Genomic DNA, 14,615 nt, shown 5'->3' with positions numbered 1-14,615 from the left:
CCCCTCCAACATCTCAACGACCTCTTTAAAGCACCAGAATTGGACAGGGCGGTCCTGAATCTGGTTCCCTGGAGGGGGAAGGCGGCTGCTGAGCCTGCAGAGCCACCGCATCGCTCCGCAGATGGAGGCAGCGCAGCCCGACAGCGAATCCTGCCTGCCCCCTGCGCTGCATCCCTTTCACAGAGAGCAGAAAAGATGCGGGTTTAAATGACACTGAGGCTGGTGCCTGTTTGATGAGAGGAAGCCTTGCTCGTGCGGCAATACTAAGCTGACAACCACTATCAGAAACCCTACTCTTAGGGGGGGGAAAAAGAATGCAGTCTCCTGTTAAAAACATCGTTGTCAAAAGACAGGGAACGAACACGGTGAGAATAACATCACTCCAGCTCATGTAGATGCTGAGGCTGTTTCCACAGGGCTGGAGGAAGCAAAGTCATAAAGCTAGATGGTTTCTGGTTCAACAACGAGCCATTCGCTCCAGCACTCGGGTGAAGTTGCAGGGTTGCTTCTCTAAGCCATCACTGTAAAAGAGTCCTAAAGTGAATTAAACTGTGGTTTAAATTAGCCTAGCAGGTTCTTTCAGTTCACTAGCTTTTTCTCTGCCCTTTCTCCTATAATTCACTCTCTCAAGACTTCCCTTTTAAGCCTCTTCTCTGCCTTTCACAGCGATTTCACAGCCTTATAAACCTCTCAAATATGCCACACTTCTGATACTCCAGATTTCTCCAGCGAGGCAGGGAGGCCAGGTTAGAAAAAGAAGGAAAAATACCCCTTGAATTTCTCAAATAACTGATAAAAAGCAATTAAACAACAGGTCACCAGATCCTTCGCTCCAGTGTGTTAACAGAATAGTGCCTCCGAAAACTACCCAGAAACAGGAAAACTCGACAGGCTGCTGAACACGACACGCTGTGATGCACACTCCCAGGTCAGTGTTTTGAGAGGGGAGGATGCTGAGCTGTCTTGGATAAGGAGAATAATGCCAGAGAGGTCGAGCTCAGGTATACCAAGAGTCCGCTTTGAAGCCTTGAGTCCTTTTAAGTGGTGGAGGAGGAGAAAGGACAGAGTTAAAGGAGAGTTAGTTAAAAAACAAAACAAAACAAAAAAAAAAGCAGCAGGGAAGAGGACATTTGGAGAGGCTGTTGGCAAGAGACCAAGGACAGAGCAAGAGGAAAGGTGGAGAATTCAAGAGGGAACCTTCTTAACATTTGCCTGGAGCTCACCAAGTGGGAGGAGAAACAAACTAATTAGTAATATCAGGACAGGAGCCATGCTAGCCTATATAAGCTGGTGGGGCATTTTCTTCCCCAGTGTCTTAGCCCTGCTTTCCTTCTGTCCTAGCCAGCAAAGCAACAGCTGCCCCTGAACTCATCGGAGAGGTAAGAGCACTCCGTTCGTTCCTTTTAATGCACAGCAATAAACATGCACCCTGTTACTGACTTACTGACTTACCTGGATCTTCCTTCTCCCCCAAAACACCTAGCAAACAGCATTTGATCAGTCCTCCTGAGGGAGAGCAGCTAAGGCTCAAGAGGAGCACAGAGGTTGGGGGGTGTCACAAGAATTTCAATTACTGAGAATTTTCTCGCAGGGTGAGGATTTATTAGTACTACTTAGCCCAGTTGGCTGAACCTTTGAGAAAAAAAGAAAGAAAAAAACCCTGGAACTCTTTAACATCTCCTTTTACTGCCTTTCTATTCTGCAAAATGAAAAATGCCCAGATAGTAATAATATGCAGTTAATGTGATAGTATCTCTGGATTTCTCTGTCCCCGAGAGACAGATCTCTGAAAATTGAATTGCGAATGGGCTTAATGAATATTTGAATCTGAGGCATGAGCTTTCTTTTGAACTAATGCTTTGAAATGTATCTTCTAGGGGAAAACCTGAACTTTTTTTTTTCAGTGAGGGTCAAGTGCATTATAACCTCTCTGTTTTGGGGAGTGTGCTTGTGCATACGTATGTTCCTATACGTAACACAACACTATACTTCCCCAGCTTTACTAAACCCCTGGTAACATTGCACAGGCTATGCTGGAATCAGAGTTGCTGAGAATCCGGCCCTTTCCTCCTATTGTACTTGGATGCAGGAATTCCTCTAAAAACATGCTGCACACAGAGCTGGCTGCCCACACACTTCACAGCAACAATTCAGAGAATGCAAGATACAATGACTGTAATTGTGCTGTAGCAGTTCCTTGGACAAACAAATACCACACGGTAATTTAAATCCTCTTGATTTACAGAATAACTGGAATTTTGTCAGGGAGAGACGTAAAATCCAGAAAGAAGAGAAAGTACTAGATAACTGCTGCATTTTCAGAGATAAAAGCCCAACACCTACCAACACAGGCACTAGCTCGGAAATAACTATTACCTGTGAGTATTAAAACAATTAGCCAAATAAAAGCCTCTGTTCCTTCCCCAGCTGCAAGCACAGCACCACTCTTACCAAGCATAACACAAAATGAATGTGTGACTGGGCTTGTCTCAATTTCAGCAAGTGAATAAAAAAGTATTTGCAGGCCAGATGTTGCAGGAGTGCAGCACCAGCACGGAGTCTGCTTCGCTGCCGCTTTAACGAGGCATTACTGAGATGCCATAGGTATGGCGTGACGTGGAAGAAGTGTACGCAAGTGGAAGAGAACTTGATTTAGGGAGACATGAAGTTGCATAACATCAGCTCTTTGCTACAGGACACTTATTAACTCTGAAAAGATGATAAAAAAACAATAGATTAGCTTCTTGGCCCTGTAATGATTTAATTTTCATGCAAGAAAAGCATCTTTTTTTTTTTCTTTTCTATTCTCACGGGTTCCATTTCATAGCTGATGCAAAAGTATTTAGGTACTTTTAGCTGCAAAACTTTCCTTCTTGCTCACGTGAGCATTCTTAGCGAGGATGGCAGAGAGATATTACCCAACAGCACAAAGATATCTAGGCAAGGGGAGGCAGCAAACACCTGGAATCACTGGGGAAAAGCAGCAGTGCCCCAAACCTAGCTCTCACTTTCCACGGTACACCATGGGAAAATAGTTTTAAATAGTTCCTCTGCACTCGCAGCAGAGCACAAATCAGTCCTTGCACCACAGAGATGAAAACCACGTTCAGACTTGCTCTGCCTGGGTCCTGCTGCTGCTCCTGTATCACACCAGTTACACACCAGCATCGGGAGCCCGCACTGCATTTCCTACCAAATGCTTGCCTGGAGCACCTCTCCAGAACAGACATGAGATCAGGCAGAGCGCTTCAAGCTGTGTATCTGAGAGCAGGACCTGCACAGTCATTAGTTAAGAATCCGAGATGAAAAAACACTTTCCCAGACTAATAGAAATAAGGAATAATTTTTTTTTTTTTTTTTAAATCCTGCCCCCCTGCAGAAGCCAAGCAGTCTGTTCCAATGGAATAGTCCTTTCACAATTATTTCCATTTCCTTCCTTCGTGCACTAAGAAAAAAAGCCCGCTTTGACTGAAAACCACATGTTAACATAACCTCAATAGCAGGTCTGCGAAAGACCTGCTGTAGACTGGCCTTCATGTAATCCCCATCAGAACACACACACTTCAGCTTGAATTAAAATTCAAACATCGCCGTCTTAAAATTCTCTGAGCATCTCCCTTATTCTGGGATGACACACTGTTTGTCTTCTGTCCTTTCTTAAATAGCTGCTATTGCCTACTCCCTAAAACAAGGTAATGTGTTAGCAGATTGTTAATCTGAGCATATATGGCAGCTACTGCTTCTTACAATGTCAAAAATTATTAAAAATGCCCAAAAAATTCTATGCTGGTGCCAGTTTCCAAGTGGTTCCCTGCTCCTTTACACTTTCTTTGGACAACCAAGTAGTAGCGGTGCAAGTCCTTCATGCTCTGCATTTCTGGATGGATGGGACAAGCCTCACGGCTGTGGTGATAGCTGAACCACTGCACATAGGAGGCAGCCCTCACGCAGAGCCTGGGATGTGATTTGGGGTGGCAGTGAAGCCCATGGGACTGAATCTGGGTCTTTACGGTGTCGTAAAGACCCCACCTGAAACCAAGAGTGTTCTTAGCCTACCCATTACATACCAGGCTGCTCTGCAGGTGATGGGGGTGTTTCGTAACGATTCCCTTCCCCTTTAGTATATATAAGCTTATAGGGAAGGTGAACCAAAGTTCATGTGATCCCTCTCTAGAGAGACACATCACTTGATAGACAGGGACATAACGAACGTGAGTTTGACCAACACTGCTGGCCAGATCACACCCCCGATCACTGTGATTTTGAATGTTCTGGAAGAACAGGTACGCAGGGCTTTGACGCAGCCTTCATCGGGGGTGAAGTTCAAGCCAGGTTGGTAGAAGTGACTCACCTGGTCACCTGGTCTTTTTGCTGTGCCAAGTGCATCTAGGTGACTTCATTTCTGCCCATGAAAACCCAAAGCAAAGGAGTTCTGCAGCCTCAGACTTGCACCGTGCAGTACTGCCTTAAGTATGCACTTAAGTGCCTTCCTACAGCAAAGCAATTCATCAAGTTTTGATTAATTAGGGCCTCCAACTTGACCCATTTTCTTCTCCACTGTGTGAGCGGACCAGACAGTGACTCCGATACTTCTTCACATGCACATTTCATCCCACGCTGCAGACTCCTGCGGTGCAAACAGCTCCTCACTCAGCATGCAGGGAAACATACCAGGCATGCTAGCACAGGACACACAACATCACTCTGCAAATGCAACTCCAATAGCCCTTGACTTTATGGATTAGCAACAGAGAAAGCCTAAGTTACATAAAGAGGAAGATTCTTTAAATTGAAAATGTAAATGCACTTTCACCAAATGAAGAGCATTTATCTTGGCTGGAAATTTTGATTTAACTGAAAGTGCGTCCAATTCACTTATTCCATTATTTCAGAATAAAATATGAGAGAAGCGAAGGTTAATGAATCAAGGTAATGAATTATAACTGAGCCAGGAAAAAGCCTTCCAGCACCGAGACACCATCCCTAGCAACACTCTCGTCCTTTTCTTCCTCTTCTAGTTAAGCTCCTTGCCTTCGTGCCCTACACAAAGTCAAATTTAACACTCTTCTACGTACTGGTCCTGTCTTCACCCTCTTTCATGTGGAACTTATCCTTGCATTAGCAGGGCCCTTCCAGAAGGCCGAAAATGTCTATTTATTATTTGTGCAAATATTTACTGCTTCCTGAAATGTCACCATCAGCCTACCAATAGCATACGGTAAGAAACTGGCCAGGATGTACATTAACCAGCCGTTCCTCCACAAAGACTCAGAGCTGCTTAACCACGTGTCTGGGTCTGCAAGTGTAATGCCCAGGGGTGAGGCTGCTTTAGCTTAAGTACTCGCCACCTGTATTTCTGAAGTACGAATTCTCTTCCCCAGCTGCCAAGAAGGCTTTTACTGAAGTTGCAAGTGAGTCAAGGACTAACTCCAATAATTACGTGCTTGTATCATCTTATTAAGACTATTAACTCACAACCTAAATTCTTTACTTCTTGCACAAGCTGTTACTCACCAGTGAGACCTGAAGCAGTTCTGGTTCTGTATTCACTCAACGAGGTACCTTGTCTTGTGTTTTCTTTGTCTTGAGAATTACCAAGAATTAATCCTACTCTTCAGGAAACTGAATACACTCCAGGGAAAGGTTTGGCTGTTTTAAATTTGCTGATTTCATATTGAGAATATGCCCTTGAACAAATAATGAATTTAAACTCATGAATGTTTTTAAACTCCAGTGTTTACAGTTAGGTGTAAGTCTCTGATCCACATGCCTGAATGAAGCTGTCTAGAGCTGGATGAGGTGCCAAAGGGTATTCCAGCAGCTCCTAATCCAAAGGTCATGTCTCTCATAAGGGACCCCATCTCTGCCAGCCCTGCATGGATGCTCCAAACACCTTATTTAGGCCTAAACACCCCTACCTTATTTAAGTCTTGATATAGTGCCTGCTAAATTTAATAAGAGTGTTTTCATTAGTCCCTGAGTATTTCTTACTACAGGTCCCAATATGTGGTCTCCTATCTTGTCTTATGCTGAAGAGCAAAGGCCAGTGCAGACCACGTCACCCTACTGGGCAACTGGCAGAGAGAAGGCGGCAACATGGCTGAGGTAGAATGGAAAGCAAGCACTCTGAATTTGGCCTTTAAGCTCTTAAATCAGTGCTGGGTACTTCTAAAGATGGGGCGGCTAAAAGTACAATTCTGTATTGTTTGTATGTATGTGAGTAATGGAGCAAGGCACCATGAACAACCCTCAAGCTAAGACCATGCTCATGAGAAAGGCTGAGCTGACCCCAGCAGGTGACTGTATCGAGACCCATAAAGCTAACTTTAGGTACCTATTATTGACGGCTGATGGATAATTTTAAACTGGAAATAAGGGTTAAGCAGCAGGGGAAACTTAATCATTGAAGCAGCTTCCTAGATGGTGGTTCAACTTCTACCGACTTCCGTGTTCATCTTCTATCAATCTGAATCTTGAGGTAAGCTTTAACTTCTGTGAAGCCAGTGTCTCCTAATGCTGTCTTGCTCTTCTTGAAGTCACCCTTTAAATCAAGAGCTGCTTGATTTCTAGAAAATACGGTATAGCTGAACAGGGTGTTAAAATCAGGTGAAATACCGCTATGATACAACGCTCAGTGGTTCCTTCTGGTGTTCAAATCTGTGACTGCATGAAAATCTAAAAGGACAGCGCAGGGTCCCAAGAGAACATGAAGAGAGAATGTGCTCATGGAGACATGAGAATCAGGTGTTCAGAGTAAGGATTTTCTTCTTTCTGGCTCCAAAATAACACGTGGTGAGCAATAATATGTGGTAGAGAGAATAAACAGGGATCAGTAAGAGGCATTGTAATGAACTCTCTTTCCCCCCCCCCCCCCCTTGAATTTTACCAAAGGGTCAGAACATCAACATGGAAAATAGTGTTGATGTCAAGATAGAAACCAAGGGGAAAAGAAAGCCAATAAAGCAGAATCCACTGAGCAAAGCTGGGAAGAGAGTCTGCAGAGCTGTTGGGTACATCACTGGAGACATGAAGGAATTTGGAGCCTGGCTAAAAGGTAAAGCTACTTCATCATGACTAATTAGGGGATTCCAAAGAAGAATTACATCAAAGAAGTAATAACTAACTTCTCAGTAACGTGATTCAAGTTGAAGCATTACAGAAACTACCTCTGCCCTGATTTATTTCCATTTTGTAGGAAAAAATCAGCTATGTGCAGAGATCCAGATATTGCTTAAATCTTGAGGATGACTGAGGTGACATTTACCTCCAACATGCCATGTACAAAGCGCATTTAGTCCCACAGAACATAACCTGGGATGGTTATTCTGTGCTCTGCCATTCTTCATAACGCTCCCTGTCCTTTCAGCTGAGCAGTTTCTGTCAAGCCTAATGCCACTGGGAAGTTAAATTACACATAGGTAAGTGTGTTTGGTCCCCATAATAAATCATCAACAGGATACACACGCGATTTGCCATCTGAGGCACAGACATCATAAATTAGCCAGTTCATATGAAACTGGTCCAGGGTACTTTATAACAGGGGACTCTGGCAACCACACTGTTCATCTCAGTTTTCCAGCTGTAAGACTTCAGGATAGACCATAATAAATCCCAGTCAGGTTTTACAGTCTTGTTGATTCATTGCTTCAGTCGTGCTGCCAAGTTCAGGTGCCAAAACTCTCCCTGAGTTTCAAGAAAACCATCCCGAATAAGTATCATCTGTGCATTCTGGGTTTTTTTATTATTATTATTTCATTTGATCTCTTCCAGACAAACCTCTCATGATCCAGTTTATTGACTGGGTGTTGCGTGGGATATCTCAGGTGATGTTTGTCAACAATCCCCTCAGTGGGCTTATCGTAGTGGCTGGTTTCCTGGTGCAGAACCCGTGGTGGACACTCACAGGCTGTTTAGGAACAGTTGTCTCAACTTTAACAGCACTTATTCTGGGTCAGGACAGGTAAGTTCATCCTTTTCCCCTTCAAAACCAGACTGTCACTTCAATGCTGACTTACGTGTTAAACAAGTGACATGGATGAAAAGCACGTATCTAGCCTTCGCTGGCTATGTATCTGGTCTGGTAGGACCAAACAGATCTTCCCACCAGCTGCATCTGATGCAAAGGTACACTGGATGTAACTGCAGAAGGGGTAGCTGGGGCTGAGAGGACACGGGACTCAAGCATGTAAAATTGAAGGTCGGTGCACGAGCCTTGGCAGGCCGTCATCACACAGAGTCACGACTGCATGGGGAGGGAGGGGGTGATGCGAGCAAAGCACCCGCCGGGGAGAAGATTTCAAGATGGTTGTTTCTTTCACACAGATCAGCCATTGCAGCAGGCCTGTACGGCTATAACGGCGTCTTGGTGGGATTGCTCATGGCCGTCTTCTCTGCTAAGGGAGACTACCACTGGTGGCTTCTGCTGCCGGTAGCACTGGTGTCCGTGACGTGGTAAGTCGGATGGCTCCTCTGCTTCTTATTCCAGTCCCAGTGTCCCCACACTGAGACTGAACTGTTGTGTTTTTATGCACTATACAGACTACAGTGGGAAAAAAATACAACTGGCACATATGTGCTACTAAATCTGTATCATTATTTGCACTTTTAACTCAAATGTAATCCCAAAACAAATAAAATACCCACATAATCACAAATAAACCCAACGGGGAAAAGGAAAATCGATGGCTGATCATATGTAATTCAATGCCCTAAATGTTAGCCATATTGCTGCGATGCGTCGATTCATTTTTGTCTCGAGAGGAACATTATTTTAACCATTCCCTACCACCATCAACCACAAGTGTTTCATCTATTTAAGCCACCATATAAAAATGTCATGAAAATTTATCTCTCCGGACACAGAAGCTGTTCAGTGGTCCCACGAAGTGATGGTTGGTGCTAATGAAAACAAACAACTAGCAATACTTTACTCGTGTATATGACACCATAATCTGCTAGGTATTTGGACAGCAAAAATTTTGAAAGCTGGTCTTTCACCCCCAAATGTCTAGTTGGAGATTGCGAAACCACACATATCATCTGTCTGCCTGAAGTTCATGTAGTGTTATACTCACTTTAATAAGCACAACTTTGATGTCAGCCTTTACTTCTCATCCATAAGCTTGAACAAGGACACACAGCCACCTTTGCAGTTCACTCAGACCTGGCACAGGCGTCCTAAATTCAGTCCACTTCAAGTACTGGGGAAAAAAAAAAAGTAAACACTGAGACCGAGCTGTGGAATAACTCCATTAAATCACTGGGTCCTCCCCATGAGCGGAGGATCTTGGCTCCTTCACGGTCACCAAATTCACTTCATATATTGCATAATATGACAGGAATCTGTACATTGCTAACTGCCCTGGGAAGGGTAGGAAATTTACTGAGTGACCCTAGCATTCTGATTTTATCAGAAAGACTGAGGAAATTAAACAGCTTTTTTTTTAAAAAAAATAGAGTTAATTTCCTGCAGTTGTTGTTTTTGTTGTGGTTTTCTTTTTGCCTAGCTGACAAGCTCCTAGCGAGACCGTTTTGTTCTTCTTTTAGCCCTGTTTTCACCAGCGCTTTAGGCTCAGTCTTCTGTAAGTGGGATCTGCCTGTTTTCACCTTGCCTTTCAACTTGGCCTTGACCCTCTATCTGGCTGCGTCAGGACCCCATAACTTCTTCTTCCCTACAACTGTCATTCAGCCTGCAACAGCAACACCAAACATCACATGGACGGATGCTGAAATGCCAATGGTAGGATGCCCTAAAGATAACAGCCTTCTCCATTTACAAAGAAAACCACTATAGAACCATATTATCTTCCTTTATGGTACTGCATTATGGCCCGGCAATACAAAATTGCATTTATAAGATAGCTATTATCCAAAACATAAAGGTTTACTCTAGGAATTGACATTTTCGATAGCTTGAAAATAAGAATCTTTTTGGCATTTGGTATCTTTTATTTACAGTTGGATCTAAATTATAATCTTCAAAGATTCTTCTCTCGAATCTAATTACCCATTACTGCGTATATACTGATCAGCGCCCCATAGATAAGGTTGTGCTGAGACTACCAGTTAACTCACAGGTTAATTTTAGTTTTCCACGTAGAGAGTGCTGTGTTTTTAAAATTGCATCTTTCTGATGGATGCATCTACTACGGAAGAATGGTTACAAACTTGGGTGCGGGCACATATTCACATATTTTTAGTTAATATTCAAGTGGGACCTTTAAAGCAAACAACAAAAAAAATTATTCTCCTGCATAGCGTGGTAAACAACATAGATACTAGAATAATAGCTTTCCCCTAAGGCTCAGTGGACTATTTTGAAGGGTGCCCAGGGAGTAATTAAGAAAAGGAAGTTAATTGACACTAAATAGCAATCCACACGAGTGACATTTCTAAAAGAATGTTTACCATGGTGCATAATTTTATGGGGACCATAAATGGACTGTTCCACATGAAGGAACACAACATTTTGATGAAAAGTGTCTTAAAACCATCTCTAAGCTGTAACCGGGTTGGGCTCTGTCCCACCAACCCAGCAACTCTCATTCGTATTCCTGGTGAATCCCAGGGAAGTTTCAGGTCTATAAACACATCAGGGATATAGCCTTACCTGAGTGAAGTCTTGTAATTCTGGCCAAGCCATTATTGGCCATTTCATCCTCAGATCTGCCCACTCAGAGGCGAATATCTTCTCAAAGGCATCATCTACCCGAGCACTTCCATTTCCTAGATTCACTGTCATGCTCCATAACAGCAGGCAAAAATGGCCAAGTCAGCAGCACCTGTAAAGATGATGAGCAAACCCTTCCAAGTCCTTTCGCAAAAGACATTTACCTTTGATATTAGAGCAAAAACCCTGCACAGGAGCTCATGGCTAGGGAACAAGGCATGATTCATTTTCAGGGGAAACCCTGTGGAAATGGCCCTGCTGTCTCCCGAGAAGTTTTCAAACTTTCCACTTACAGTCCAGAAAGAGAGACTGCATCCAACAAATGCTGAACACGAACGTGGCCAAGGAAAATAAGTTGTTTTTTTTTTTAAAAAAAAGACATTACAAAGCAGGTAACAAATTGTCTTTTTTTTCTTTTTTTGTTTTTTGTTTTTAAATCCCTGCAGCTCCTGCAATCCATTCCAGTCGGGGTGGGTCAGGTTTATGGCTGCAATAACCCCTGGACTGGAGGAATTTTCCTAATTGCTTTATTTATCTCTTCCCCACTCATTTGTCTGCATGCGGCAATTGGATCAGCAGTGGGGATGCTGGCAGGTAAGGATTTGACTTGTGTCACAGATTTATACAAAAGCATGGAGAATAAAAGAGGAACTGCAATGAGTGGAGCATTTACAGTAACAAATGTTTCTTCTATTGGAGAATGACTGCTTGGAAAAAAAAAATATATATATACACTTCTGTTTTAAGAATTCTTTTGATTGACTTCCCCATTCTCTTACCTCATTTTATGGTGGTGGAAATCTTCAGGAGAAAGAAGAGTATTTTTGGCTGAAATGAATTTTTATCATGAAATACTTCATTTCTAAATATATTCTGATGGTTTTAGGAGCAGCTTAATAAAAGCCATAGCCATCAGTCTGAATGTGCAGGCCTCAGGGATGCATTTAGAGTTCACATGTACGCTTGTTCACTCATCTATCTTCTGCTGAAATTGTATGGCCAATTTCAGCTCAGCAGCACCAGGGAAATTCTGCCGTGATTGCATTAGATCAAAGCGGCTTTAGTCTTAGACCATAGCAACACGACTACAAATAAGAACTCGGCATACGTATGCAGGCTAGAGCCCTAAAAAGTTGAATTCATGCCATTTCTAGCTGCTTTTATCTCTTTGGCCAAGGAATGACACATCTTTGATTTATTTTGCAGCACTGAGCTTAGCAACACCTTTTAGCAAAATCTACTCCGGCTTGTGGGGCTACAACAGCTCCCTCTCATGCGTTGCGATCGGAGGCATGTTCTACGCTTTCACCTGGCAGACACATTTGCTGGCAATTGCCTGTGGTACGTACCCTACGGATTTTCCCTACCGCCGTGTTTCCTTTTGAAGCGAGACAAGATGCATTTATGCTGGAGGTGGGCTGAAGCCAGGTGGCCACCTCTAGACAGGCACATGGACTTAGGCGAGACTGACGAATGATGGAGCTGGATGTCAGAGCCATTGCTCTAACGTACCCTGACAAAATAAAAGCAGTGCTTTCGCTTTCAGCCAAGAGTTGTGCTCAAAACAAGAGGTGCGATCAGTGGACGCTGATTAAATAAGGTCTTCGAAATTACATGCTTAGTTTTTAGGTGTTAATCGTGTTTGTTCAACATCGCTGGATGAATCATATTGTTTTTTCCAATCACAGATACCAGCTCAAATTCCTTCTTTGGAGAAGGACATATCTAACCTTTGAGAAAACTGGAGCTCAAAATCAGTCCGCATCTGTAGTTAGACGGTACAGTTTCCCCAGTCTATCGAAATGGATACCAAAGGCATGAGCTAGGCAACACAGAATGATTGAAGAATTATTTATAAGGCAATTCCATATGAAATTTCAATATCACAGTGAGCTGGGAGGGAAACTATTGCTCATTCAGTGCTCATATAAAAAAGATTTAGCTTTGTATCTCATTGAACCACATTCTAGCCCTAGAGGCAGGAGAGATGGGGGTAGAAGGGTTATTTTCCTGTTTAACCCCATCCATCAAGCTACATACTTTCCACGTCAGTGCATTTTTCAAAAGCCTCTGTTTCCATAGTCACATTTTTCATCACTCCAGCTCTTTTTTTGTTTTGCCTTTTCCATGAGCTCCAGGTTGCAGGGGACACAGTGCAAAGGAAAGAGCTTTAAGAGAGGGCTGTCCAGGCACGGTCATAAACATTGGCTGAGCTACCTAAGGCAGTGTGAGAGATGTTTGTCCTCGCTGTTGTCCTCCACGAGCAACTGAACTCACCAGGAACTACCTTTCTTTTCCACAGCGCTCTTCAGTGCCTACCTGGGAGCAACAGTGACTAACATGATGTCTGTGGTAAGTAGTGTATCAGCTAAGGTCTTGTTTCCAACAACAGATTTGAACACTGTATATTTTCCTGGCTTGTCAGGCGAAACACCAAGACGCAGAGAACAACTCAGCCAAAGGCAGAACTGATCCGGGAGAGGGGACACTGTCTGCCCAGGGGCTTGGTGTGGTTCCCACTGAAACAGGCCACTTACAATCATCACTTACCACTTTTCATCCTCAGAGCTTGCATGAACTGCCACAGCTCAGCCCTCAACACCTCTGAAATAATTCTATGCCTATACTTTGTGCCTGAAGCAATTGAGAAAAGGGCCCTCCGCATGTGTAAAGAAACCTCAAATTTGGTTTAATTGCTTTGCCCAAGTGCCAAAAGGCAGTCAGTACAACAGCCCAGGGAAAAGCTGAATGCTTCTGGTATCCACTCCTGTCTCATCTCCATCCACTCCTACCTCATCTCCATCCAAGACCGCTGCAGATGCACAAAGAGAAGGCAGCCTTCTCACCAGAGCTGATAGATGTTGCAGGTTAATGCACAATGTCAAGATCTCATAAAGAAATCCTGCCTCCCCAGGGAGAGACTCCATGCAAAACCAAGTCAACTCTTCCTTGAGAAAGCTTGTTCCAAGCTGCCTGGCTCTGAGTTTTGTTCAAGGGGCGGGGGATCAAATGAAAGACAGACACATAGAAAATAGGTGGTTTGTATTTTTCTTTGCAGTTTGGGGTGCCGTCAGGAACCTGGTCTTTTTGCTTGTCTGCACTGACCTTCCTGTTAATAACCACAAACCACTCTGCCATCTACAAGCTACCGCTCTCCAAAGTCACCTATCCAGAAGCCAACCGAGCTTATTATCTGAAGATGAAGAAACATCAGAGGTCTTGCTGCGAGGTATAAAGACCCAAGAGGAGAGATATTTTGCAGATTTAAGGCAAAAGTGCAAGATGTTTCCCCAAAAAACGTTATTTGTGTGCTACAAAGTCAAAAGACCAAAAAAAAAAAAAATCACCACCTTCTGAGCGGAGAGACTTTTTTTACCACATTCGTTTTTTCTATCCTGATTAGATAAGACTGTGCTGCACTGGAAGGACCTTTCCCAAGACCAGTCTGTAATGATTTAAAAGCACGTATGCCTGAAAAGACACTTGAATTTTAAGCAGTGGGGAAATGACTTAGAAATTGGAAAAAAAAAAATCTGTTCGTGAAATCCAAGTCACAGCAGGCAGACGTAAAGCAATAAAGAGCAGAGCATCTCTCAGCATCTGATGCGACTCCTAATAAATGGCTAAAACCAGCTTACAATGGCAACAGGATATGCCTTAGAGAGCTTCATACTAGCAGAGAAGTGGAATAAAGACTACCCTTTGCCAAGTAGAAAATAGGTGGTGAAGAATTCTGCCTGGAGGATCTCTCGAGCCCGGTGGAGAGAGACGTGCACTAGCAATCATCACACAAGAGATGGACACAGATAAATTGCAGGCAGTGTTGCTAACGCTTGCAAGACTTGTGGTAAAAATCACACTAATGGCATGGAGGGGGTGTCTATAAGCCCCAGCTTTTGGATGTTTTAATTTGCACTAGGCTCTAACATTTTCATGACAAAAATGT

General features: G+C 43.4%; 1 protein-coding gene across 1 annotated transcript; it reads left to right on the top strand.

The window, feature by feature from the left end:
* Positions 1–1,346: 1,346 nt before the first annotated feature.
* LOC143171876 (urea transporter 2-like) lies at positions 1,347–14,219 on the top strand. The gene is made up of 9 exons (XM_076361009.1): positions 1,347–1,379; positions 6,892–7,054; positions 7,771–7,960; positions 8,323–8,451; positions 9,547–9,739; positions 11,116–11,263; positions 11,876–12,010; positions 12,972–13,021; positions 13,728–14,219. Exons 2-9 carry the CDS (start codon positions 6,907–6,909, stop codon positions 13,902–13,904), a joined length of 1,170 nt encoding a protein of 389 aa, XP_076217124.1. The 5' UTR covers positions 1,347–1,379; positions 6,892–6,906; the 3' UTR covers positions 13,905–14,219.
* Positions 14,220–14,615: the final 396 nt, after the last annotated feature.

Source organism: Aptenodytes patagonicus, chromosome W (assembly GCF_965638725.1).
Source record: "Aptenodytes patagonicus chromosome W, bAptPat1.pri.cur, whole genome shotgun sequence".
NCBI classification, from domain to species: domain Eukaryota; kingdom Metazoa; phylum Chordata; class Aves; order Sphenisciformes; family Spheniscidae; genus Aptenodytes; species Aptenodytes patagonicus.
Note: the sequence above shows the minus strand (reverse complement) of the source record. Positions and strands in the feature narration are given on the sequence as shown.

What these genes read in the sequence shown, in the direction of transcription:
- LOC143171876 (XM_076361009.1), top strand. Translation starts at nt 6,907, where the DNA reads ATGGAAAATAGTGTTGATGTCAAGATAGAAACCAAGGGGAAAAGAAAG. An exon ending in CTTATTCTGGGTCAGGACAG is followed by an intron (nt 7,961 to 8,322) that starts GTAAGTTCATCC and finishes TCTTTCACACAG; the next exon opens with ATCAGCCATTGCAGCAGGCC. An exon ending in AGCAGTGGGGATGCTGGCAG is followed by an intron (nt 11,264 to 11,875) that starts GTAAGGATTTGA and finishes TTTATTTTGCAG; the next exon opens with CACTGAGCTTAGCAACACCT.